Source organism: Centropristis striata, chromosome 9 (genome assembly GCF_030273125.1).
Source record: "Centropristis striata isolate RG_2023a ecotype Rhode Island chromosome 9, C.striata_1.0, whole genome shotgun sequence".
NCBI classification, from domain to species: domain Eukaryota; kingdom Metazoa; phylum Chordata; class Actinopteri; order Perciformes; family Serranidae; genus Centropristis; species Centropristis striata.
Genome location: NC_081525.1, coordinates 18,462,831 through 18,489,010, shown reverse-complemented (window position 1 = coordinate 18,489,010; position 26,180 = coordinate 18,462,831). Strand labels below are relative to the sequence as shown.

The 26,180-nt window shown below is 39.1% G+C and overlaps 1 protein-coding gene across 1 annotated transcript in view; it reads left to right on the top strand.

The window, feature by feature from the left end:
• The first annotated feature begins 641 nt into the window (after positions 1-641).
• prdm5 (PR domain containing 5) overlaps positions 642-26,180 on the top strand; it is a 49,050-nt gene continuing 23,511 nt past the window's right edge. The window contains exons 1-13 of the mRNA XM_059341360.1: positions 642-847; positions 1,610-1,693; positions 3,925-4,047; positions 5,790-5,958; positions 6,625-6,802; positions 8,315-8,407; positions 8,539-8,660; positions 9,345-9,424; positions 12,488-12,572; positions 13,887-14,044; positions 14,541-14,634; positions 17,221-17,381; positions 22,515-22,608. Coding sequence (XP_059197343.1) covers positions 749-847; positions 1,610-1,693; positions 3,925-4,047; positions 5,790-5,958; positions 6,625-6,802; positions 8,315-8,407; positions 8,539-8,660; positions 9,345-9,424; positions 12,488-12,572; positions 13,887-14,044; positions 14,541-14,634; positions 17,221-17,381; positions 22,515-22,608 — 1,540 coding nt within the window. The 5' untranslated portion in view covers positions 642-748. The remainder of the gene's footprint in view (positions 848-1,609; positions 1,694-3,924; positions 4,048-5,789; positions 5,959-6,624; positions 6,803-8,314; positions 8,408-8,538; positions 8,661-9,344; positions 9,425-12,487; positions 12,573-13,886; positions 14,045-14,540; positions 14,635-17,220; positions 17,382-22,514; positions 22,609-26,180) is intronic.

Below are 26,180 nucleotides of genomic sequence, written 5' to 3'. Positions count from 1 at the left end.
TTGACTTGTAACAGTGTAGTTAAAGATCTAGATCAGGGATGGACAACTGGAGGCCCGGGGGCCGCATATGGCCCGCACCCTCACTTGAAGTGGCCCCCAGTACAACTACATGCATTTGAGCATGAAATCTTAAAAGTGCAGTGTAATGCACAAAATCAATTCTTGCAATTAATGTCGGTCTGCTGTTCTTGTACTGAAGAAAAAAGAAATTACAGTAAGTGGTTATTTTTTATTTGCCTCAAACCTTTTGTATTCCTATTTATACTGTTACACATGCATTTGAGCATGAAATATGTTAAGTTACTGCACTGTAAACATATTTAAAATTGCAGTTTCATCATATCTGGTTAAGTGCACAGTCCTATATGTGGCTCTGTGGTAGTGTCCATGAAAAATTGTGGCCCCCTCCTGCATTTAAGTTGCCCATCCTTGATCTAGATACTTCTTCCACCAGTGCATTACAGTGCTGCTGTCTCCACAGCGTCGCTTTGATCCCGGCAGGCTGTGAGAGCAGCCTGAATGAAACACAGGCTGGAGTGTTGCACGACAGTAAAGGTAGCTTCTGGTTACAAACTTTGGACCAATCAGGACGCCGCTTTGCTTTCCTGCAGCAGGAGCAACAGAAGTTCAACCTGGACCGCTCCACGAAGAAACTATCTGCTCTAAATTCAAACTGACAATGCTTATCCACTGCCACTGACATATCTAATAGCCAACTAGTTGTCATTGAAGGAAACATTTCCGAGTAATGACAATGTTGGGTATGTATGTGCCAGACAGATTTTCCCTGAAATCGTCAAAGGTCCAGGATGGAATCGGTCTTTACACGGCGAGGCGAGTGAAAAAGGTTTGTTGTTTCTGACTGGGCAACTTTGTGACCAAGTTTACACGCGGGAAGCGTTTTTTGTTACTTTTTAAAGAAACTCTAAGCGTTGTAAGTAGTTTTTATGTTCGTCTTGTTGCTTAAAGTCTCTGTCAAAGTCTCAGTCTCAACCCCAGGCTGCTCTGACGTGAAGTGCCACGTAGCTACAGTGACTCCAGTTGTTTCTCTCCTTCACTACATTACAATGTATTCATGTCGGCAAGGAGGGTCGCGCGGCTGTCTCGTGAAGCAGCACAGTGTATAAAAATGTTACATTCAACTTAAAACTGTCAGCTTTTTACGTCCTTAAAAACTCAAGACGCTTCCCCTGTCATATGCAGAGAAGATGTATAGAGTGTGAAACGTGTCAGAGGATGAATGGGTTTATGTATCAGTAGAGATGCGTTCACGTGCATTATACGTCTATTGTTATTTAACTCTGTGGCACTGTGATGAAGCAGGTTGAGGATGAACATGAATGCAACATATTTTGACCACGCCCCCTGGATTTTTGGCACGTTCTGAAAGGTCAAAAGGAAAAATGTCCAGCACTGAAAGATGTACTCACATGTGACACTAAACAGTAGACGTGCCCACTATAGCTGTCCAACTTTTAACCACAGAGCAAATATCATGGTTTGGACAGTCCACTGGAGTGTATAATGTTTTAATATGATTCATTTTGGAAGCCAGTTTCTTTTACAATGGCATTATGTTTGACAAATGATCCCTGTGTTTGTTTGAAAGGGAGAAAAGTTTGGCCCTTTTGCTGGAGAGAAAAAGCTGCCCAGTGAGCTGGATGAGAGCTCGGACACCAGGCTCATGTGGGAGGTGAAGACACACATCTTGTTTTACACCACTCTATGCAGTCAAAGGTTTGAGATTGTAAAGGTGTAAGAGGTGAAAAGCAGACATCAACAGATGTTCATGTTTATGTCGCTTCAAGTTAAAGGTTAAAGGATTTTTGAATTGGGTAGTATGAGGTAATTATCCATAGTCGGTGTGTTACCCAGGGATGCCTGGTCCCTAGGGATGGGAATAATTAATCAATGATCTATTTATGGTTGTTTTCATGTTATCTATGCCAGCGTATCAGTACTCACTCAGTTCAGTACTGAACTGAAACATGGCCGATCCGAGCAGTTCTGCGGCCGTAGGTGAATAAGCCAATGAGCTGAGAATTAAGTTGGATAAAGCTACAGTTTGCAAACTGAAAGTTGCAATAATAATTATAAAACATACGTAAATACAAGAGTATTAATTTGAGAAAAACTAGCTTACTGTATCAAACCTTGCTAGCATAAATTGCTAGGTTTAATTTTATCCAAAACTTATTTAAACACAAAACACACATAAATATGAAGATTACTGTGGAAACTAACCTCATGCCTCTTCGGGGGCTAAAAGAGAAAATTCCTTGATGTTATCTTTACAGTTTAATCTCACTTGAGTTCTTTTAACGATCGAAAGGAAGTCTTTTTTCGTCCTTTCAAAATAAAAGCGTCCGTTATCAAAACAGGCTTTGCATAGTACTGTATATATATCTTTTATTTTGCGCATGTATGCATGCAGCGATGAATCGACCTTTAATGTTATAGTTAATCCAGTTGGCAGGTTTCTTCCAAATGCCCATCCCAAGTCTCAATAGATGTTCATGTTTATGTGGCTTCAAGCTAAAGGAAAAGTTTGGATTTTTGTATTGGGTCGTGAGACGTAATTATCCATAGTCAGAGTGTTATCTATAGTAGATGGCAATTGGCACGACCCCAGTTTGGAGAAGCAGGCAGAAGTAATGTACTGCTTTGAATGTGGGCAGCAGCAAACTTATTTGAGGTACATTACAAAAAAGGCCCACGTAAAGTATCAATATTTAATGTTCCGACGGCCAGCTGTTTTTCGCGTTCTGGAGGCTGTAGTGGGCTCACTTTTAGGAATTTACAGGACATACTGGTATCATATGAAACTAGAAGATCTAAGGAATCTATAGGCACAGGATGTCAGGATATTGTGTCGGGAAGTTGTCGAAATATTGCTGCAAAGTTAGGCTATTTTTTGATGCTTAGTGGTGATTTTCAAAGCTGTAATGCTATCTCAATGAAAATAGGCTCTCTGGATTCCAACAAGTCTCCTCTTTACATACATGACTACCTCCCAGTTCAGAACTGAGAATTTTCTCTTATTTGATAAATCAATTCTTGATTGAATTTAGTTTTGTGGACACAAAATGCAGTTAAACATTTAAATTGCAATATATTGTATCACAATACTCACCATATCATGAAATGCTTAAAATCGCAATAAAATCGTATCGTATATCGTAAATATTCTAAATATTCTAAATATAACATACATGTAAACTGATATTATTCTTTCCGGTGGCTTAAATACATTTGGATGCTGCCTTTTTCCACAGCAGTACATTGCTTAGCTTCAGTACTGATACTTCTGTCTGCATCTCCAAACTGGGACTGTGCCGACTGCCATCTACTGCAGGTAATAGACTGACTATGGATAAACACCTCATACAACCCCACTTCAAACTACTGAACTATTTGAACTATCCTTGAAAAAGTGCATATATCATGATAACATAAGCCTCACACCTGTAAAAACTGTATTAAATATGTAATGTAGTAATGTAAATAATGTTATTGTAGCTTGTTTTTAGAATTAAGCATCCAACACGTCCTTTATCATAAGACAGCTGTGGAAGAAAGACACAGTTGCTTGCAGTTCTGTCCAAATATGTTCTCAGTTTTTCTGTGATTAAGAGAACATTTAATTACATTGCAGATCAATTAACCATACTGCCTGATTTAAACTGACTCTCATCTCATGTTGCGGGGAAAGCCATTGATGGTAACCACTGAAACAAATGCTGTGATGTAGTTATCTGTAGCTGCCACATTGTGAGCTACCAGCCTGTGCATGTGATTAGATGTTCACATGTAAGGCCAGCACACTTTGATGTACACAAGACAAACCATGAAACCAGCAAGAAAAGAAGAAGAAGAATCAGTTGCTGCTGACAACTCATAGAGTTATTGTTTTTTTTTCTCCAGGTCCGTGGCAGTAAAGGAGATGTGCTGTATATTCTGGATGCTAGTAACCCACGCCATGCCAACTGGCTGCGGTTTGTCCATCAGGCGCCTTCACAAGAGCAGAAGAACTTGGCAGCCATACAGGTACATTTCCTCTCAGTGGACCATGAATCCCTCAGACTTACCTAAAAAAAAGACATGCTCGAAAGACAATGATACTTTTTACAGGCAATACACATCTGTCAGGACAAGCTAATGATTCTCTTTTTCGTAAAGTGGCTGTAAAGAGATCCTTAAGAGGTATTTCTACTCATGGGTCAGTGACAAATAAGGGTTGGCAAGACGTCAAATGGTGTAACCACAAAAGAATGATAAATAAAAAATACTTTATCTACCTACAGTGTATTTGAGATTTTTTTCCGTTTTAAAAAAACATTTACACATTTCGTCAATATTGAGCAGAACATAGTCTTAAAACAACCATTTTTTTCTAAAGTTTTGACAAATTATGTAAAATTTGTTATATACCATAATGTTGCAATGTAAACATGGATTGTATCTTTTTCTCATTTTAGTTCACATTTATTTTCCTGGATATAGATATAGATATAGATATCAGATTTTTATGGAAAAAAAATGGGTTAGATCATGTCATTGACCCTCATACAGGTACAACATTTTTTTTTATATTTGAAGCCTCATGAGACTCTTTTTAGCCTGGAAAATCTTTACCACTTTCTCCTGCTACACTTATGTGCAATATAAATATTCAATTTTTACGTTTTTATATTTTATATTCATATTTGTACTTTATTTATGACATCCCAGAGTACAATCACTGTGAGCCAATTCAGCAAAATTTCGTTCAATGTGTATATTTTATAACTGAATGACAATAAAGTCTGTCTAAGTCTAAGTCTAAATCTTTAAAGGGAGATCTAGTAATTTAATTCAGTTGCACTTTGTTGTGTTCGTTCTAGTAGTATTTTGTAGCGCTGCCACAACCAACGGAAAACTATGAAACATATATTTGAGTTTCTGATAAACTGTGTTCAACATTTTCCATTGTCAATAACTCAGTAACTTTAAAAGAAAGGATAGGCTGGATTTTAACACATGACAAAACGAGAGCATTACTGTAAAATTAACTGCGGCAAAATAATCATTTTAATTCAGTTAGATCATTAGAAGCCAAAATAAATTGTGATTATTTGCTCAGCCCTATTGATATACATGGTCTGTGGTAAGAGAGTAAACATGGTGGATAAAGCCTGGAAAAGTGACATGACCTCAGCATTCTGGATCTGGAAAATTTCACCTCTTGCACTCCTGTGTAAAAGATAAAACAGATTGTTCTCCCATGAAGGAAGAAAAATTGAGGTGGAATGAAGAGGAGATGAACATTTTAAGGTCTTAGGGCCAAGTTCCTGCCATTAATACCCCAATGCCCAAAGTGATTGGTCGTTTAAAGGTCATCACGTGTGTTAAAGCTCTGTGTTCCATCAACAGTGACATTTATTGTGAGGCTTTCCTCTTCTTAATCATTATTTATGTATATTTAGAATCCCATAGTTAAAACAAAATGACTGTTTGATTTTATTAGCATGACCTTTAAGGACGAGGGAGTTAATGACAACATTTTTAAGGGTTTGAGCTTTTGACCTGTTGCCTCAATCAGCTTGAACAGACTGTCTGGGTGTAATGAGTTCAGCCGCCAACCGGTCTTAATACTTGCTCAGTGTGCGTTGCCATAAATGGTTATAGCGAAGAATGTTTTTCGCATTAGGTGAATTCTTCCTAAATTTGTCAGGGAAAGTCCTGCCAGTGCTTGTGCCATTGTTATTTTTCTGTGAATGTTATATTCTAACTGTGTTTCTGTCACTCAGGACGGAGAGAACATCTTTTACCTGGCTGTGGATGACATAGAGACGGACACAGAGCTCCTGATAGGCTACCTAGACAGTGATATGGAGGAAGAGGAGGAGGAAGAAGAGGAGGAGGTCATCAAAGACGATGATGAAAATAGCAAAGACGCTAAGCATCTTGTTGAAATGGGTACAGTGGAATTATGTTGCTTTATTTGTAATCCACTAGAGGTGTGAATCAGCAGAGGCCCCGCAATACGATTTTATCCCGATACTTGAGTCACGATATGATAGTATTGCGATTTTAAGCATTTTGTGATACAAAAATGTGAGTATTGTGATACAATATATTGCGATTTAACTGTTTAACTGCATTTTGTGTCCACAAAATTAAATTAAATTGAGAATTGTTTTGTCAAATAAGAGAAAATTCAACGACAACAACTGCAGCATTTTCTCAAACTTTCCTCAACACTAAGCTTCACTGCTCTAAATTTTTTTGAAAGAAACGTAAAAAAAAGCCTAACTTTTCAGCGTTATTTCGACAACTTCCCGACAAGTCAATCCTAACACACTTGGTGCCTATAGACACCTTAGATCTTCTAGTTTTATTTGACACCAGTATCTAAAGTATATTCCTAAAAGTGAGCCCGCTACCGCCTCCAGAAAAAAAAACTAAACAGCAAAAATACTGATGAAACGTTAAATATCGATACTTGGCGGCCATGAATTCATATTATATTTATGTCCCCCCCACCTCTATAATCCACCAATATTTAATTTCAAAGAACAGAAATGGCCGTATATTTGCCTGTTAGATCTCTGCTCATTTTATGTGTGTGCCACATCTCCATAGAACTGGTAATAAAGAAGGAGGACCACCCCTGCTTGCTGTGTGAGAGCAGTTTTCCCAGTGAGGAGATCCTGGCCGCCCACCTCCAGAGTCTGCACCAGAGGCCCAGCACAGAGGAGAAGGAGTTTAAATGCAAAAACTGTGGCAAGAAGTTCCCCATCAAACAGGCTCTGCAGCGCCAGTGGGTTCTCTGTTCCATCAATAAACTGCTTGTAGTGTAGTTTTATTTAACTGTTTTAACAGCGAACCTGCAGGTCGTTAGGAAGTCTGAAAAAGTGTTAAATCAATTTGGCAGCAATTTGGGTTTTAGATTATACATTATGGTAAAGACATTCAGTCTTTAAGGGTTCAGTTTCTTTGCTCCTTGTAGGCCTACAAAAAAAATATCAGTTAATTCAGATAGACTGTATAGAAGAAGTGGATGTAGCCACTAGTTTGTGAACTGTCATTTAGAAGCATTGAGTTGCTTTTTGGAACCAGAAATGAACATATTTGGATGAGAGGATGGAGCTAATGCTAATGCTAGCACTAGCAACTTAGCTTGGTTAGCAAGGTGCAGCCATAATTTATGTTCACATATTAATTTAGATGCTAATTCTGTCTAGTAAAAATAGGCTTAATACTAATACTTACACCCTAAAGCATACTCTGCTTCATCCTGGGGTCTTTTACACCTAAATGGGACCATAATTTACAAAATGAGCTTCATGTTGTATTATAGAAGACTTAAAACTAAGGATTGAGAACATAAAGTTATTAGAAAAAGTTTACTGAGGTAATAAATCAAATGAGAAAACCAGGAGGCTTCATCCACATGTCATAAAATAATAATTAAAAAGGCATAGTTTGACATTTTATGCTTATTTGCTTCCTTGCAGAGAGTTAAATGGATTAATTAATAAAACTCTCACGCCTGTTCAATGTTAAGTTACAGCCAGCAGCCAGTTAGCTTAGCTTATCACAAAGACTGGAAACAGGAAACAGCTAGCCTGGCTGCGTCCAAAGGGGGAAAAAAATCTGCTCTCTAATTAACATGTTTGAGCTTGTTTCCAGCCTGAATGTTAAAGGAATACTATGCAGGATGTTATGGAATGTTTATTCTATGTCTAGAAGGAGACTGTATCCTTTTTTTCCCCTTCCATTTTGCTGTGTTCCGGACATTTCTGCATATCACCTTTTAGGCACAAAGCTACTTAAATAGCAGACACGGCGTTAACAAAATGCAAGTATTGTGATGCAAAACCCTAAGCGGACAAAGCTGAAAGTGGGCTTTCACTTCTGTTGAGCTGGGGAGGAGGGGCGGAGTTTGAGTGTTGTGTAAAGTGTTGTGTAAACAGTAAGCAACAATTCCTGCACAGTATGCCTTTAGGCTAACCTCCCTCTGGCTGTAGCTGCTCATTGAAGGCAGAGACATGAAAGTGGTATTGATCTAATTATCTAACTCTGCAAGAAAATGAGGATTTATTTACTAAAGTCTCAAACTAGATTAACCTAGAATTTTTTAGGTAATTTCTCTACACAATTCATAATCTGATCAGTGATGATCTGATCAACTATTATGTCCCTTTTTATACATCGAACGATAAGACGATATAGTAATTATCGTGACAGGCATATGGTTTAGCCATGACCCTGATGTGTTTAATTTTGTATTTTGGTGCCTAATTTGTTTGTATTTTGAATCCTTCCCCAGTGTTTTGCATTGTTCTGAGTCACCGGACCCGTCAGGTGACTCTAAAGCGCACCAGTGCTCCATCTGCCACAACACATTCAGCTCCATATCCAGGTAACATACATGCACCGCTCAAAGATAATTGGAGACACTCCAATGTACAGTGGACACATGCCATTTATTTTTCGCAGCTAGATAAAGTTCTTTCCTCCTCTTTTTTCTTCTTCTTCTTTTTGTGTGTACAGTTTTGAACAGCATAAGGAAGCCTGTAAAGGAGATGCCAGGTTCATCTGTAAAGCAGAGAGCTGTGGCAAAAGATTCAAGAGCAAGGATGCTCTGAAGAAGCATAAAGGAAATGTTCACACAGGTTGGCATCTCTGTCTCTCCCTGTGTGTCCCTCTGTGATTTTCTCTTCGTCCGTCTCGAGAACACACGTGCATAGCAATTTTTTCAAATTGTCACGTAATGAAGCTAATCGTCCATTAGCAGCCTCAGCACTGAAGAAACTGCAGTAACAGTACTTGACCTCGATCAGTTATAATCTCTGCAATGTTGAGACACATCTCTAATTACTTGTGCTACATAATTGCTGACCTGTGTGTTCTGGGGCGGCTCACTCCTTCAGATAATTGGACTTCCATAGCTATTTATGATGGGATGTAGGGCAGCGGAGATCTGCGCAGCCTTACATGTGAATCAAATATCAACCCGAAAGTAAGATGTTCATCTCAGCCGGAGATCAGATCCGGCCCTTGATGTTTTACCAATGTGGTCAGGACAAGGGCTGTGTGAGTGTGAGTGTGTGTGTGTCTGTGTGTGTGTGGGCGAGGGGGGAAGTGGATCAGACTCGTCAGATGTGGGTCATGCGATTCAGATGGGGATAAGGGGAGGGTCCCAGAATGGTGGGATGATGATGAGAGCTCTGTGTCCAGGAAGACTTTTATTTTTTCTGTTTCTGATTGTGAAATTGTTGTAATGATTGCCCACTTTTGTTATCAGTCCTGTAGGTTAGTTTTTGTCATTTTAATCCACTTTTCATGTCCCTTTACAGGAAGTGCACGTCGGAAACTCACATGCACCATATGCAACCGAAAATGCTCCTCCTCTCTGAATCTACAAGAACACAGAAAGGTGAGGCTCAACATCTGTACAGCTCAAACTATTCCAAAGAGACACTTTGCATCGGATCTGAGAGGATTTACTCAGCTCGCGCAGTTTTGCATGATCCATTTTAGCAGTGATGTCTCTTTTCTGGCTGTACAGTGGAATCCATCACACTCCACTCTTTCTATAACCCAGTCTAACCTCTTAATCTAGCTTTCGCCTCCGCTTCCTGAACTTCTGAGCTCACTTTGTTCCGTTATTCCCTCTCCAGGTGAGGCTGTCTTTATGATCAAGTTCTTACAGATATATTCTGGGCGACAAAGCGCAGACGGGTGGGTTTTTTTTCACTAGCTCATCCCACAGGTCTTGTGAAATTTAAGACGCTCTATTGGCAGACAATGAGGTTTTAACTTTGGCGTCGGGATTCTCCCTCTCACTGATGGATTACAGATTTGATCGGAGTTGCTATTCTAAAATATTTTTATACAAATATATATTTGTGTTGGAACTGTGTATTGACAGTATCAGCACATGTTCAGTTCATGAAAGCTTTTACAATTGTTGTTTAGACATCTATAAGTGGATAGTTATTTCCAGGTTAGACAGGCTGATGTTTCTTTGACATAACAATGTAATTTCAATGCAATTAATACAATTGTATTAAATAACTAGCACTCTTGTGCCAAAACCAATGGTGCATTCAAGTTCAGAAGTCGTTCTTCCGACTGTGGCGTTTTCATGAGCTTTAAGTCGTAATGTGGAGGGTGCTTAAACAACATGTTAATTGCAGTTTCCAGTATTTGCATGATAACAAATCAATTGAGTCATTAGATATGATTCATTTCAAACATGCATTTTAAATATAAAAAGTATTTTTTTGATTCATAGTGTGGTTGTAGGTGCTTGTGAGAGTTCGACATGCAACATTCAGGTGCTAAAAAAATACCTATTCTAAATAGGCCTGGGCGATTATATGATCGTGAATAGTGATCGCGATAAATTTCAGGTCGATTATGGTGATCAGCTGTGAGCATATTAACTTGATCAAACATGTCGGAAATGTGAATGGTAACAGCCGCTCAGAGAAGTAAAAAGACCAAACGTGGAGCTGAGGGCAGTGGAATAGATGTCAGCAATAAACCAGAGAGGTACAGGTGAATGGAAAGAGTAAAGGAAAATATAATCTATCCGCCGCTTTACCGAGAGAAAACTAACATTCACAGCACGGCAATTCACACACAGGTATTGTGCATTCAATAGTGTGTGGTGCATTCAATAGCGTCGGAACGGCTATGGTGCGTTAAACAGCGTGGAATACATAAAACCTTACAGAGAAACAAGTTATTACTGAATGGAACTTAATTCAATAAACAAGTTAACAAAGCATTAACAGCATGGGCTTTCTAACAACAACAAATCTGTTCAATTTGTTATTTACTTCATATGTTAATAAAATATTGAACTAATCTCTAGTTTATTTAGTTTTCAGTAGAGATGCTTTCAAACGGTCATTTTAAAAACAATTTAAAGAATTGTGATAATAATCAAGATTGGACAATATGAAAAAATGTTACCCTCCCAAAAATGACCCTCTGCAAGCTGTGTACCAACATTTTGCCCACTTTCTAAGTTGTTGTTCCGTCTTAAGGAGCATTTTCCTTGTTGAAAACTCATTTTTCCCATTATTCTGCGACCATTTGAACGCTGCACCAATGCCCTGTCTCGCAATGCTAATGAAATTGAAATTTGCCCTGGGATTCTGATCCACTTAAAAATGTAATAGGTTCTTTTTTGGCCCATTATATACCCTTCCACTAAGTATCATCAAAGTCGGGCCAGAACTTTTTTCCATAATGCTGCTGACAATCAGACAATCAAACTGGGCTGAAAGCATGACCCCCTTGGTGGAGGCAATAAACCAGAATACATTAGATTGGCGTAGAAAAGTCGAAGATGGGATGTCGATTTCTGCTGGTTTTGTCAGGATTTAGAAAAACAAGTAGATCAATGGATAACTTGTTTTTTCTTCATGGATAAATCACTTGCTGTTTTTACGTGTAGAGTGCTTTCGATGATGTTGGGTCTTTGATTATTATGCAAGGTGCCTTAAACAAATCCTCTAATTGGTTGTCATTTATTAACTAATACTCCTCATTAATTATCCCTGCTGGTAAATGTGAATTTTCATTTTCTCTTGTCATCATCTATCATCTAGATTAAACAACAGGCATTAATCCAGCGTGTCACCTTATTCATCATCGAGCCTCCTCCAAACTGCTCAACAGTTAAAGTCACATGGAAGTTGTGACATAGTTTAGTAGTGCATCATTTAACCTACTTCACCTATCTATGAGTCAGTATTCTCCAGTTTCAGACCTCAGGGGTATTTTAAAATAGGCGTATGTAATATTCCCATGTGGCCTCTTTACGTGCACCTGTGCCAGTTCTGCTATTATGTGGCTCATGACGGCAAAAATGATTTCCAGTCATGCATTATTGTCTGAACCATTGTCTGTTATAAATCAAATATCTGAATATGTTTCTATAAATTTAGATTTTGACAAATCATGTTTTTGCAGTAACACATTCAAAAAGGCTGTTGAGAATAATTGGGTCCTACTTAAACAAGTGTTCCAATAAATATGTCACATATTGTGTTCTTATAGCTCACATCAAAGACATCGGGGCATTATTCTAGCAGAGGAGCAATCAAACTTTCCATAATGACACGTTAGCTCCGAAGCAGCTTAAAACTGCCATTATCATCATTTAGCTGAACAAGCTTTTGCAGTCACAGCTGTGACAAGAGGAGCAGCTCCACATTAGCATATGCTATTGTAGCTGTACGCTGGGGAACTATTGAATGTGCAATTATTGGAGCTATGCTCTGAAGCAGAAAAAGGATTGGAACTTTTCATCACTTTAATTGCTTTTCTGTCAGTAGACATCAGTCTAATGAAAACGGACAAGATTTAGTTTCTGTTGACTATCGCAGACTGTGATCCTTCAACTTTTACTTGCTCTTTTATCCCAAGTTTTTAAAAAAAACTATCAGTAAGGCCAAAACTCTTTTTTATTCTTTTCTTTTAGGTACATGAAATACTTGACTGCCACGCATGCGACAAGAAGTTCATCTCTACAAACCAGCTAAAACGGCATATGATCACACACTCAGGTAAGGAAATTCTGCATTAAATACATCGTTCCCTAACTTGAAGTGTCATCTCTGTGAACCACAATAAAACCAGCTTAAAGGTCCCATGTTTAAGTATTTTAGGTTATAAAGCAGGTATAGGTGCTGCATAAATACTGTGAAAGTATAAAAATGCTCAATCCGTGGAGAAATGGATGAAGCCTGTATGCAGTTACAGGCTGCTACAGTGCCATTTCAGTCATTTTGCGGCTACAATTCATGCAATGCATAAATGGTTAGGGTTAGGGTGCAGAGAGACAGAGTGCAGATGTGGAAGACCCGGAAAAACAAAAATCTATTTTGTCAGGCTTTTACCAAACAGCTATAGGCAGTTACAGTCGTGGTTAAGGTGTGTGTGAAAACCAAGCGGCAACCTATGAGAATAAAAAACGTGAAGCCAATGCTAAAGTGCAGTTCCTTGAATGGTCACTTGAGGCAGGCTCCAAAAGGGAGTCAAACCTCATGTACCCCAATATTTAAATGCCAAACTTTACAGCAGAAATAAAAACGTTAACAGCCCGGTTCATAATAAACAATTTTTGTCTTTATAACTAATTTCACCATACATGACCATTGTGAGGGGGTGAATTTTAATGCCCTCACAGGCGGGTCGCTGCTGCGCTTAGCCCGCCTCAGCTCACCCCCACTCCACCTCTTTTACCCCCTTTTGACCAACTTGAACCTGGCTATTTTCCTAGACTGGTGCTGTTTCGCAGTTGGTTCAACTTGTGAACCGTCTCAGAACCTGTTTGCTTTTCCACAGGCTAGAGAGCCACGTCATTACGTCACTGTTTACGTTCTCGCTTTCTCAGCAACTATAACAACAACTATGGCAGTCTACATCTTCTCTTTATAAATGTTGCTCCTGGCTTTGCAAGCCTACATTGGCACATACAACACATTTGTTCTGCTCGTCATAATTGCTATGAGCGGCGATTACGTTCTTATTAACATTAACGTTAATGGCTCCAAACCATCCCTGGAACTGCTTTGGTCAAAAAGGGGTATTATTTTGTAAATAATTATTAATAATAATTTGTAAAGGCCTCTTATTTTGATTAGGATCTCACTAAGGGCTTTTCTTAATGGAAAACATAATTTTTGCTTTTCAGGTTAGCTTAAAGGGACAGTCGTTAAAAAAGCGTGTTTCAAGCAGAGGAAGACAGCTATAGTCAGACAGACACCATGAGAAAAATAATGTGTTTTTTGAGCAATGAAGCATGTAAACATACATACAACATTAAATAAAACCTAAAAATGAGCATAATATGTCCCCTTTAACCTCCCAATGATTAGAGAAGCGACCGTACACCTGTGAGATCTGCAGTCGTTCGTTCAAGCGCCTGGACCAGGTGACGGCTCATAAGATCATCCACAGCGAGGACAAACCGTACAAATGTAAGCTGTGTGGGAAAGAGTTCGCCCACCGCAACGTCTACAAGAATCACAAGAAGGTGAGCAGATGTGCTATCACTGGTGAGTTGATTATTGCTCTAATTTGGCTTTCAGAAGAGCGGAAATGACTTTCTTCGTACTGTTATGTGCAGCTGATTGGTGTTTGCTGAGGAGACATATTAATTGAAAGGCACTTCAAAGCTTGGTTTATTAGTGAGGCTGTAATCAATCAGGGTCTCGTTGGTGGCTGTTATCTGTGGGGTCTCTGGTCTGCTCCACCCCTGAGGTCCCCCATGTTTACTTTTGGGATTGAGGTGTCACTCAGATAGATGGGTCGGGCATGGAGAGGGGGGAGCAGAAAAACAGAAGCACTTTGAACTTAAAGCCCCTCAAGCTACTTGTCCTCATCAAGTCAACAAACCAAATCATCCACGGAGCCTTCTGCATGATCCTCTCACATCAATATAAGAAGCTTCATCAACATCCACACTGAGGCAGGAGGCGGCTCGCCTTACACATTATAAACATGCTGACGCTGCTCTGCTCTCTCTGCAGACCCACTCTGAAGAAAGACCCTTCCAGTGTGAGGAGTGCAAAGCTCTGTTCCGCACCCCCTTCTCTCTACAGCGCCACTTACTCATCCACAACAGTAAGTATGAGTGTGAGAGCCTCTGTGTGTTGCTGTGACCCCAATGAATCCATGTATACTCATGATAGAGGTGTGAATCACTAGAGGTCCCACAATACGATTTAATCCCAATACTTGAGGTGTGATACAATATTATTGAGATTTATTTATTATTATTAAAAACTGTGTTCAACATATTACAGTCAAGACAAATCGAGGGCATCATTGTGAAATTAAATGTGGCCCAATTATCGTTTTAATTATCTTGATTTCATAATTGTTGGAAGCAAAAATCGTAATAGGAATAACCTTTAATAAATTTCCCAGCTCTACCTGATATAAATGTTTCAAAACAAGTCTGGGGTCTAGTCTTTAGATGATAATTTTTTATCAGCCTTCAACTCCTCCTTACCCATGTAGATATTAATAATAATAGACATCATAACTCTATCAAACATATCTCCAAGGAGACATTAGAGAGGCTGTCTGCTCGTCCCTGGCTGCTGTGGCCCGGCACAAACTGTCCTCCCCAGACAGTTGAGCTGCAGTGGAGCCTTGGCAGGACGCTGGTCCTCCAATTGAGCCACCAGATAACAAAGAGATTGTAAAGCTCACGGCATTTCCTGCCGCTGTCTCAGGAGGCAGGCCATATAATACCAGGACTCGTATTATGTATCAAGTTCTAGACAGAATGTGGGGCGGAGGATCGTGTGTGATTTCACTGTAGGTGAGAGAATAGACGTGCCATTGAATAAATGTGTCCGTCTTTGTGAGTTAATGCTAGGACACCATGTTAGCTCCACAGTGATTGTCTCTTAGTCACAAAATGACGCAAAGTTTAACTAAATTAACAAAATAAAATACAAGTAAAGTAACAAAATCTCATTGATTTCTAAAGAAGAAAATTAAAAACAGGTGGCAAATTCTTGTCTCCCCCGTTCAGATTATTATTCCATTTCATAATCCTTTGAAAAACAACTAAAAATCGAGAACTTTGGAAGAAGTTAAAGTTTCTTTCCTTTAAAATACTATCCACTACAGTTAATGGAGATGCCGCAACCCAATTATTAATTTACCTATATTTCTTTCGAGCAACTTGTTTTTTCTTTTGTTATTTTTCAAACAAGCAGCTGTGGGAGTGAGAGACGTTTCCTTACAGCTACTGAACCAGGATTATAAAAAATGACAAACATAAAAACTCACATCTGTCAATTAATTGAAACCAAGATTTTTAATATTTTCATTGAACTCTGCAACATATTTATTTTCCAATCCATTCAGATTTATAGATTTACTTTGGTCAAATAATACATAGTTTCACTGTTGAGAAAGGCAGACCACCAGCCAAGACTCTTACAACAAGTCTGGACCCCCTGTGAGTTTTGTTAAAAAGAAAGCTCCTGAACAAGTTATCTTAAATTAACACGTTTCACATCATCCAGAGAACTTTTCCTTCCCAGTGGATGCAGCCAACATGGAGGGAAGCCAAACACTGTTCATCTGCATGTTCTACCCACACTCCACTGATAGAAAGAAAATCAGTTTCCTTTAGAAACAGAGCTGTTAGTATGTGTGTGCTTCTTGGCCAGTGAAACATGCACAGCACATTTATGTCGAGTCAGATGTCAGATGTGGCCTTTTTAGTTGGTTCAAGACCTCGAGACGAATCCTGTGTGTATGTGAATGTATAAATTACTGTCTGTGCATGTCTGTGTAGGCGTATGCATGGTTTAACAGCAGACTGCTGCAAAGTAATAATGAAATCTTTATGTGAGGGTGTTGTTGACATTAATTATCATCAAGTGAAAGTTTGGATTTGATTAAAAACACAATGGACCTCAGCTTTCAGTGCTGTTCCAGTTTATTGAGCTGACCATCATCGGCCTTGGTAACAGGAGAATGAGCACAAGCGTGTAACCACTTGCTCCCGCCAAACAGACAGACACACACACGCACGCACGCACGCACGCACGCACGCACGCACGCACGCACACACACACACACACACACACACACACACACACACACACACACACACACACACACACACACACACACTCACCAAACTAGTCTGTGGAAATTGAATGATCTCCATATAATGGAAACAACTACTCTTCAACAATAGAGGCTGTTGTATGGAGACAGGGAGCAGAGGCGTGAAGGAAAACATCAGGCTGCCCTCTGTGAACAGCTGAGATTGTGCTGTCTGAGTACTGTCTGCCTGGCGTTTTAGTGCTTGTCAGTGGAATGATTAATACAATAACACTTACATTTTTTTGCACTGTAAAAAAACAAAAAAACAAGACAGAACCATTTCAGATGAAACATATGGCAGAGCAGTTTGTTTTACTGTTTCCCCGGGGATGCGTTCAGCTACAGATGCACAAGAAAGAACGACTTCTGCTTAAAAAAACTCCCAGAACCAGACTTTTCTAAAGACTATTGTTCAGGGTTGTCTGGTGCAATGAAACACCCCTCTTTGTATTTCTCTGCCCACACAATCGCCCCAGTGAAATTGGGTCCCCTCTTGCTGTGCATGATGACTGTGTGTTTAGAGGCTCAACAATAGAAAACTGGAAATGGCTCTTCCAAATGTCCCCGCTACAGGTGAGAGGACATTCAAGTGTGACCAGTGCGACGCCACCTTCAAGAGGAAGGACACGCTCAATGTCCACATCCAGGTGGTGCACGACGGCCATAAGAAGTATAAGTGCGACCTGTGTGAGAAGGCCTTTGTCACTCCTTCAGTCCTCAAGAGCCACAAGAAGGTAAATGAAAAGAGCCGGAGCCAGACGACCTCAATCATAGACAGTGATTGCATGTCTGCCACGGCTGTCACTTTGTCCCCAAATTGAGTTCAAGCTACATTTGTGTTGCATTTATTTGAAATGCACACAGTTCAAAGCAGGGTTTCTGTTAGAAATAACTTGTGTGTTCATGTGTCCTGGAAGATTTCAACGTCCAGGATTAATGGGAGAAATTCTGGTCAAATGTTATCCGTCTATAAAGCTTAAAAACTATTGATAAGCAGATCCCGAAGGATCCAGATGATCCAGATTGCTCTAAAGTTACAAAAACAATTACAAAAACAATCACAATGTAAGATAATATAAGAAAATCAATGAACAAAATAGGTAGCAATAACTATATATAATATAGATATAAATGTTTTATTGAAATGTAGGCTAATTTTGCTTATAGGCTGTTATATTGCAAATAAAATGAGTCCAGTTAACAGACTTGATTGCATAAAAACGCTGTTAAAAAATAAAAAACATGTATAAATGTATATGTTATAAATTGTTGACACTGCAAAAAAGTTATACCCACAAAGCATGTTAAATGAGGTCTAACAGGCCCGGACAGTCCACCCTGGCTGACTTTTGTGCCAGGCAGGAAGAGGCGCAGCAGGCACTAAATCTTTGTTTATATTTGTGTGTGACACTGTGGTGCGAGCCTGCGCAGATGGCGTGCAAGCTACAAGTATGCACAGAGCCACTTATGCTCAACGTGTCACTCACTGCAGTATTCTCAGAAATGCCAGGGGGCATACGAACAAAATATTCTGCAAAAAAGTGAAAAATAGTAGAGAAGAAGAGGAAGTAGAGATTAGCAGGCTGCATGACATCAAAAGTAGACACATAAACTTCATTTGTGTACTGTAACGTTAATAATTAACTATCAAAGTTAGTGCTGTTTAAGCCGAAATGACTTTCCGCCTCTATGCTTAACAAACTGGGACAGCCATACTCATCATCATAGACAAAGTGATCTCTCATGTCTTTCCACACTCTCCACACTACCTTTCCAAGCCCACCTAGCAGCACACCAGCATGACGCCACTAAGATGAATCTCCCGGGCAGACTGCGTGGACCCCACCCGAAGTATAAAAATATTTGTGGTGACTGCCTGTCAGGCTCGTAACAGCATGACCTTCTTTTCCCCTTTTTCGCCAGAGTGAAGCTTAGCAAGAATTATTTTCACCGGACAATATGATCAGATATTTAACTATGTCGCCATTCATTTCCAGTCAAAAACCGTCAGTTACCAAAAAAAAGGAACTCGGGCTGGGCGATATGGCAAAAAAAGATCACAACATAATTTTCATATTGTCCGATCTCGATTATTATCACAATTTTTTTATTTTTTATTTGCCAGTTTCAAAGTATCTGTACTGAAAACGAAAGAAACTAGAGATTTGTACAATATTTGATTAACATACAAAGTAAATAACAAAGCAAAGTAAATAACAAAGCAAAGTAAATAACAAAGCAAATTAAATAAGATGAACATAGAAAAATATAAAAACTATTTTTATTCAACAGTACAACAAATCTTCAAACTTGTTTATAGAACTAAGTTCCATTCAGTAATAGTGTTCATATGTCCCATGCTCTTGAATGCACCATAGCCGTTCAGACGCTATTGAATGCACCATACCTGTGTGTGAATTGCTGTGCTCTGAATGTTCGTTTTCTCTCGATACAGCGGCAGATAGATTGTAATTTCCTTTCCCAACATTCACCTGTACCTTCCTGGTTTATTGCTCCAAGTCATGGCTGACATCTATTTCGCTGCCCTCAGCTCCACCTTTGGCTCCATGCTAGGTCTTTCTGTTTACTTCTCTGGCAACTTACAAACGGAAGTGGAACAGGAAAAGGTCGACTCTGATTGGCTGTTGTCAAGCACATTTCCGACATGTTTGATCGAGTAAATTTGCTCACAACTGATCACCGTAATCGACCTGTGAAACCACTAATTGCAATCACTAATCGTGATCATATAACCGCCCAGGCCTAAAAGGAACCCATATTCAAACATAACAGTTAAAACGTAACTTATAAAACTGGAAAAATGAAGTTGATCGACACAGTTATCTTTCATGTTACCACAGATAGTATAAAGGAATATTCTGCTTTTTCCGTCATCAATCGTATGCTGTCACTTTAAATTTAAAAGGCAATAAATGTCAGCCCGACCATCTACCTAAATGTTTCCATTGTTTCACATTGAGTCTCCTGACAGTGAGACAGCTAACTGTTCTAACATCTTAGACTGTCAAAACTGGACGGGGACATCCATCTTGACCGTTGCTGCCCATGAAGGCTTGGAAATCAATTCCTATGTTGATTAGAAATGGCAGTTAGTCCATTAGCTCCGCAGGGTTTCAAAGCCCCAAACAGATCTCGCTGCAGATTATGAGCCCTAAATCTGACAACGTCCGGTGTGGTTATGGATCAAGATTGAAACCAAACAGCTTCTTGGCACAAGGCAAAAGAAAAAGTCTTGGAGGTTGTCTCAGAACAGTAGGGCTGAAGACAGGCATGTTGAACTGTCTCACTGCTTACGGGCTGCTGGGAAATCTGGCCTTGATCAAAGCCAGGTTGCTGAGGAGACGACAACTTGCTGGCCTTGTTTACATGAGCAGGATCACCCTGCTTTTATCCATGCTGTTGTTGAGTCTTATATAATGTACACCTTCATTCTTGGCAGGTTTGCCCAAATAATCACATATATATGTCCCGGTCATCTTTTATTAGCATCATATCAAACCATAGCACTGTGCACCATGTTGATTTTGCACATATGATGGAAATCAAAAAGTACAGAGAGGTTAAGATAAGTTACAAATATCTGATCCAGGTTTCTAAGATCACAGTTTGAGCTGACTGCCAATTGTTCTCACAGAGGTACGATGCTTTGAGAAGGGCTGCAACTAATTATACTATTTAGATCATCATCTTATTCTGGACAGTAATCAGCAGTCACCAATGGGTGAACATATAGACACAGCAGAACACTAATACAGTATCATCATATCCCCCAACTAAAGAAACAACATGAAATGGTTTGTTTGGTTTCCTATTAAAAGTTAAGCACTGGAATTCATTGTTACTGTTGTGAAATGGTAATATTTGGTGAGGTTTAGATAGAAAAACTACTTAGTTAAGGTTAGGGAAACAGAAAAGATTAAGATTAAGATTTCCTTTATTAGTCCCACAACAGGGACATTTCAAGAATTACAGCAGCAAAGTAGACAGAGAAGATGGACCATAGAATATTGCACATATAAATTAATTTATAGAAATATTGTACAGTGTTTATAGTGCAGTGATTGCCAATGCCTAGTTTGTATGGTCTACTGGGAGCAGTGCATTTGTATATTCTGAATGCAGAAGATGTTAGGTTTATAAAAAACTACCTCAGTAGAGAACTTCCAATAGGACACTAACACCAAAAGTTTACAACAAAAAAAGATTCAGTTTTATGAAAGAAAAATCAACATAGCTCAGTTACTATTGCAACATATGCTGTGAAACTACTTGAATTTGTTTCATAGAACCAGATCAACTGAAAATGAAAACGGAAAACAGGAAAATCCGGTGTAACAACCTGGTGGTTATTATAAGACAGTCAGCGAGAGGAAGCAAATTGTCACATTTGAGTATCTGTTACCAGCGAATGTTTGATAGAAAACTGAGGAAAGAAAATGGATCGATTATCAAACAGTTTTCTACTCCGAACAGGACAGAATAGGTGTATACTTTGTGTCATATGTGCTGTTGCATCTTGTGTAAATGAAGATCAGTGTGGTCCATTTCTGGCAGAACAGGCTGAGTTATTCATGGAGCACTCTTGTGTTACAGTCAATGCTTTCTCCTGGATTTGTGTTATCTGAGAGGGCGTGTGTGTCAGCATGTATGTGCATGTATTGTATGTTTTCCACATTGTGCAACATAGTCTCACCTTCTTTTGCTGCTATTTTGGAAGAATTCACCCATGAGTGAAAATTATAGGGTTGGTTTTTCAGCAGGCATCAGATGAATTATATATAAAAACTTTGAGTAATTACCTGCAACTCCCAATAAATTCCACACTTATGATCCGGAACGTGACATTCCCAAGTGAAATAGCTCTCTCCAACTCCCCTTTGTAGGGTTGAGTGCCTGTGAAGGTAGAATACCACCGTTGTTTTCTCTGTTGTACAAACAAGTTACTAAATAATGCAACACTGGTCCATCTGGGACACATGTGTTCCTATATATATATATATATGTGTGTGGATTTGTTTGTGCATGTGTGTGTGTGTGTGTGTGTGTGGATGGAGCCTTTGTAACGAAACACCCGAGGTGTCAGAGGGACACAGTGGGGTGATGGAGGAAAGGATGGGGGCCCAGAGAGGAGGTGTTCCTGTATTGTTGTACTGCTGTTGAAACTGTCGCTCTGAGTTTGAGCCTTTCATACTCACGATTATTCTCGGGGAATTTATACCAGGACGGGAGGAGGAATACAGAGCGGACTTTTTCAGCGAGGAGGGAGTGAAGGAGAGGAGAGGCTGAGGGGGGAAGGGGTGGAGAAGGTAGTACATGCTTTCCACATGCTCTTCTTCCCTGTTTGCATGTGCAGCCCGTATGAGAACTCAACACTACGGATTGCTGGGAGGTGAAAGGAGAGGAAGAGGAGGGAGGAGGAAAAGGAGGATGAGGAGATGAATGCATACGTGCACCCTGGCCTTTAGTCCCCCGGGCTTTGGACCCTGGCAAATCTGCATCGTCTGTGTTCTTTGATCCTGGCTTCAGGGCAGCTCAGTGGATCACTGTCATGTGAACATGTGCATCTCCATTCACTGAGTCCAACACGACGCAGTGCAGTAAAAAAAAAAGAAAGTGGAATCTAGATTCTGGAGTTCCTCTTTAAAAAATCAGATTACCTTAGTATGAATGGTTGTTTGAAGATACAGTAATTTTCTACTTTTGATAATGTTCTGATAAATATCCTCACATTGAATTCCAGCTATCACAGTAGATCACATTTTACTTTGTAATGTAGGAAGGATGTGAGGATGAATGTTACAAATGTTTTTCCTAACATCAACCATATGTCTGTTTCTCTCTGCCAGACACACACGGGGGAGAAGGAGAAGATCTGCCCGTACTGCGGACAAAAATTTGCCAGCAATGGCACGCTAAGGGTCCACATCCGCAGCCACACAGGTCAGTGTCCTGCTCAGTTCAGTGCTTTGTTTGAGGACATTTCATAATGATATCCATTTGTTTAAAATGATCCCATATTCACCTGTGGATCTCTAAAGGCCATTTTCTCTAAACGAGTTTAGTTTTCTCAGACTCTGAGCCAGTAATCTCAGCTTCAGTAGCACATTCATCCACCAAACATTCTAGTTTCGTTCCCATCAACAACCCTGATTGCAAAAAAGTTGGGAAACTGTGAAAAATTTACTTAAAGCAGATTGCAATGTTGCAAATCCTTTGCAACCTACATTCACTGTCAGTACAAGGACAAGATAACTAATGTTCAAACTGGGAAACTTTTTTCATTTTTTGTAAACGCACACACTCTATGTTTTATGTTTTACACAATGTTTTGGGAATTCAGGTTTTATATTCTGATATCGTCCATGGTCCCCAGAGAATAAAATCATCCTCAATAGCTGATGGGTTCTTAGATCGACAATTTAAGTTCCACCTGTAAAGCTCTCATCCATGGCTGCCTGTTACTCCAGCGAGAGGAAAACCAGACCTGTTTGAATCAGCAAACACGCTGAAAATGAGAGTTGCTAGGTCTGGAATGATGGGTGTTTGGAGCCTGTCAACTCGAGCATCTATACGTTAACGATCAATTAATCGACTAATCGCTATGTTTTTATACATACACCCGTATGTATAAATGCATACATGGGCAAAATAAAAAAGTTATATACAGCACTATGCAAAAGCCTGTCTAGATAACGGACGCTTTTATTTTGAGAGTAAGAAAGGTGACTTCCTGTGTCGATCGTAATACTAACTCAGGTGAGACGACACTGTAGAGTTGAATGTTTTGTTTTAGCCCTAAAGAGGCATGAGGTTAGTTTTCACAGTAATCTTGCATATTTAAGTGTGTTTTGTGTTTAAATAAGTTTTGGATCAAATTAAACTTAGTAATTCATGCCAGCGAGTTTTGATACAGTAAACTAGTTTTTGCTCAAATTAATACTCTTGTATTTCTTCAGTTTTAAAATTGTTATTGCAACTTTCAGTTTGCAAACTGTAGCTTTATTCAACTAAATTCTCAGCTCATTGGCTTATTCACATACGGCCGCAGAACTGAACGCTCGGCCGTGTTTCAGTTCAGTGATACTGATACTCAGTCAAAGATAAATAAAAATTAAAAAATACACAGATCGATTAAAAATTCTTCGTGATCGACCACATTCTTAATGACCATCAATCGATCATTAATTCATAATTCCCATCCCCAGTCTGGAACCATACCAAGAACTTGCCTTTTAATGTCATTTGCATTCTGTATGATGCTCTGCTTTCACCACCTTTACACTCAGCTCTCAGGTCACGACTATCCCAACAACATATCACACATTTTAATATTAGAGAATTCCAGCGTGTCGCAGCACTGCTTGTTCCAGTCTTTGCACTGCCAGAGAAATAGAGCCCTGGATGTTCATTAAACTGCCTTAAACTGGAAAGCTACACATTCCTGTGCGTCTCCTTACCAACAGACTGGTGCAGAGACCTGGCACGGCCACACACACACTTCTTGGCCTCTAAACTCCTTCACTCACTCTTTCTTTCTCTCTGTCTCACTGCCCGCTCCTGGCTGTCGCCTTCTTTTCCTCACTCCTACTGAACTTCAGCTCTTTTTTCTATCTCAAGTTGTCTTCTCATTGTCTTTTTGTTTTTTCGGGATTTGATTACATCATTTTTACTGCGGTTGCTCTCTAGCTCCAGACTCACCACTGAAAGGCATCCAGTGCCAAACACTCCAGGCAAAAACATTGTTTTGTCATGCACTGGTCAATTTTGAGATTTTTGGGCTATTTTGCTTCCATTACATGTTTTCTTTCAGAGTAGTGGAAAGAAAATATACGAAATACAAACTTGTGCTTATTTTACTACACTATGTCTATTTGCGTCGAAAAGTTTTTCTTAAATTCGGCAAAAGTTGAAGTTGAAGCTGAGGACATTTCATGATGATATTCATTCTTTTAACCCTCCAGTTATGCATGTTTTTTCAGGAACAGCAATAACCCAGGGCATGTTCAATTATCCAAAAAAGTGTCAGAAACTAAAAAATCCCAATAAACATTGTTTATATTTCACCATTACTAACCATCTCAATCAATATTTAGTGCAATGGTGTTCTTTACCTCTTACAGATCATGGTTCAATGAGGATAATTCACTCATTTAAACATTTTTTTTTTTTTTTAAATACTTTTAACTGTTTGTTTTTTCGGTTTTTAAACATTGAAATGGGTCAGTTTGACAAAAGGTGATTTTCTCTAAACAAGTTTCAACAAACTTTCCAGTTTCATTTCCATCAACAACCCTGATTCCCAAAAAGTTGGGACACTGCGAAAAATGTACTTAAAACAGATTGCAATGTTTGTAAATCCTTTGCAACCTACATTCACTGTCACACAGTACAAGGATAAGATAACAAATGCTCAAACTGGAAAACTTTTTCATTTTTTGTAAACGCATACACTCACTGCATTCTGTTTTTATTTGCACAGCTTCACAACTTTTGGGGAATTCAGGTTTTACATTCTGAAGGTTTTTACAGGCGGCTTTGTTCATATATTATTCGTAGTCTTTGATTTATGGGACATTTATCCCTAAAAACACGCTGAAAATTGATTCTTTTTTATGGCTGTTGGTAGTATTTTCTGGTTTATGGAGTGATAAAAAGAGAAGTTCCCTCGGGAAAAACCTTTGACTCTAATATATCAACAAACTGAGCTGAAGAACTTTGAACCAGGCTTTTCCAGTTTTCTTGTATCTGTCCTGGAAATGTTTGCAAATTAACATTCAGAAAACTGATAATACAAAAATAATTGCCTCGATGTAAGTATTCAACTTGTTTCACCTATTCTACACGGTCGCCGGTAAAGTTGGAATAAACATATTTTTTTACCTCTTTCCATGAAATGATTGTGACAATTTGAGTTACTATTGACAGAAAGTGTATATATTTTCAAAACGTTATTAATGAATCTATTCCAAACATATCAAAATGAAAATGAAACCACAATTAACAGAGGATTGTGTTTGAAAACAAATTATACCAACTTTATGGGCGACCGTGTAAATATATTCACCTGCTTAGGACGTCGCTCAAAAAATGGCCATTTCCTCTGAAACATACCAATCCCTAACAAGTCTCCAGGATTAAGCTAGCACTAACCACTAGGATGGTGTCTGTATCAGCACAACTCTGTTAAAAAAAACAAGGAAAATTGTCTCTAATTTCTGACCAAATGTACTAATAAAACTAGGCTATTTTTTCTAAATCTGTCCAATCTCCTGTTATTAGGCAAACACCCAATCCAGAAAAGAATGTGTTAAAGTATTAATTGTCCGTGTTTCTCATTCACATCAAATAGACAGAGAGGAAAAGCATGCCAAGAATGCTGTGTGACATTCACTCCACAGATGTATAGTTACTGTAGTGACAGCAGCTCATTCCTCATAAACTTCTCAAGTATCTCCATCCGAAATAGGGATGGAAATAATTAATTGATGATCGATTAATGGTCATTTAGAATT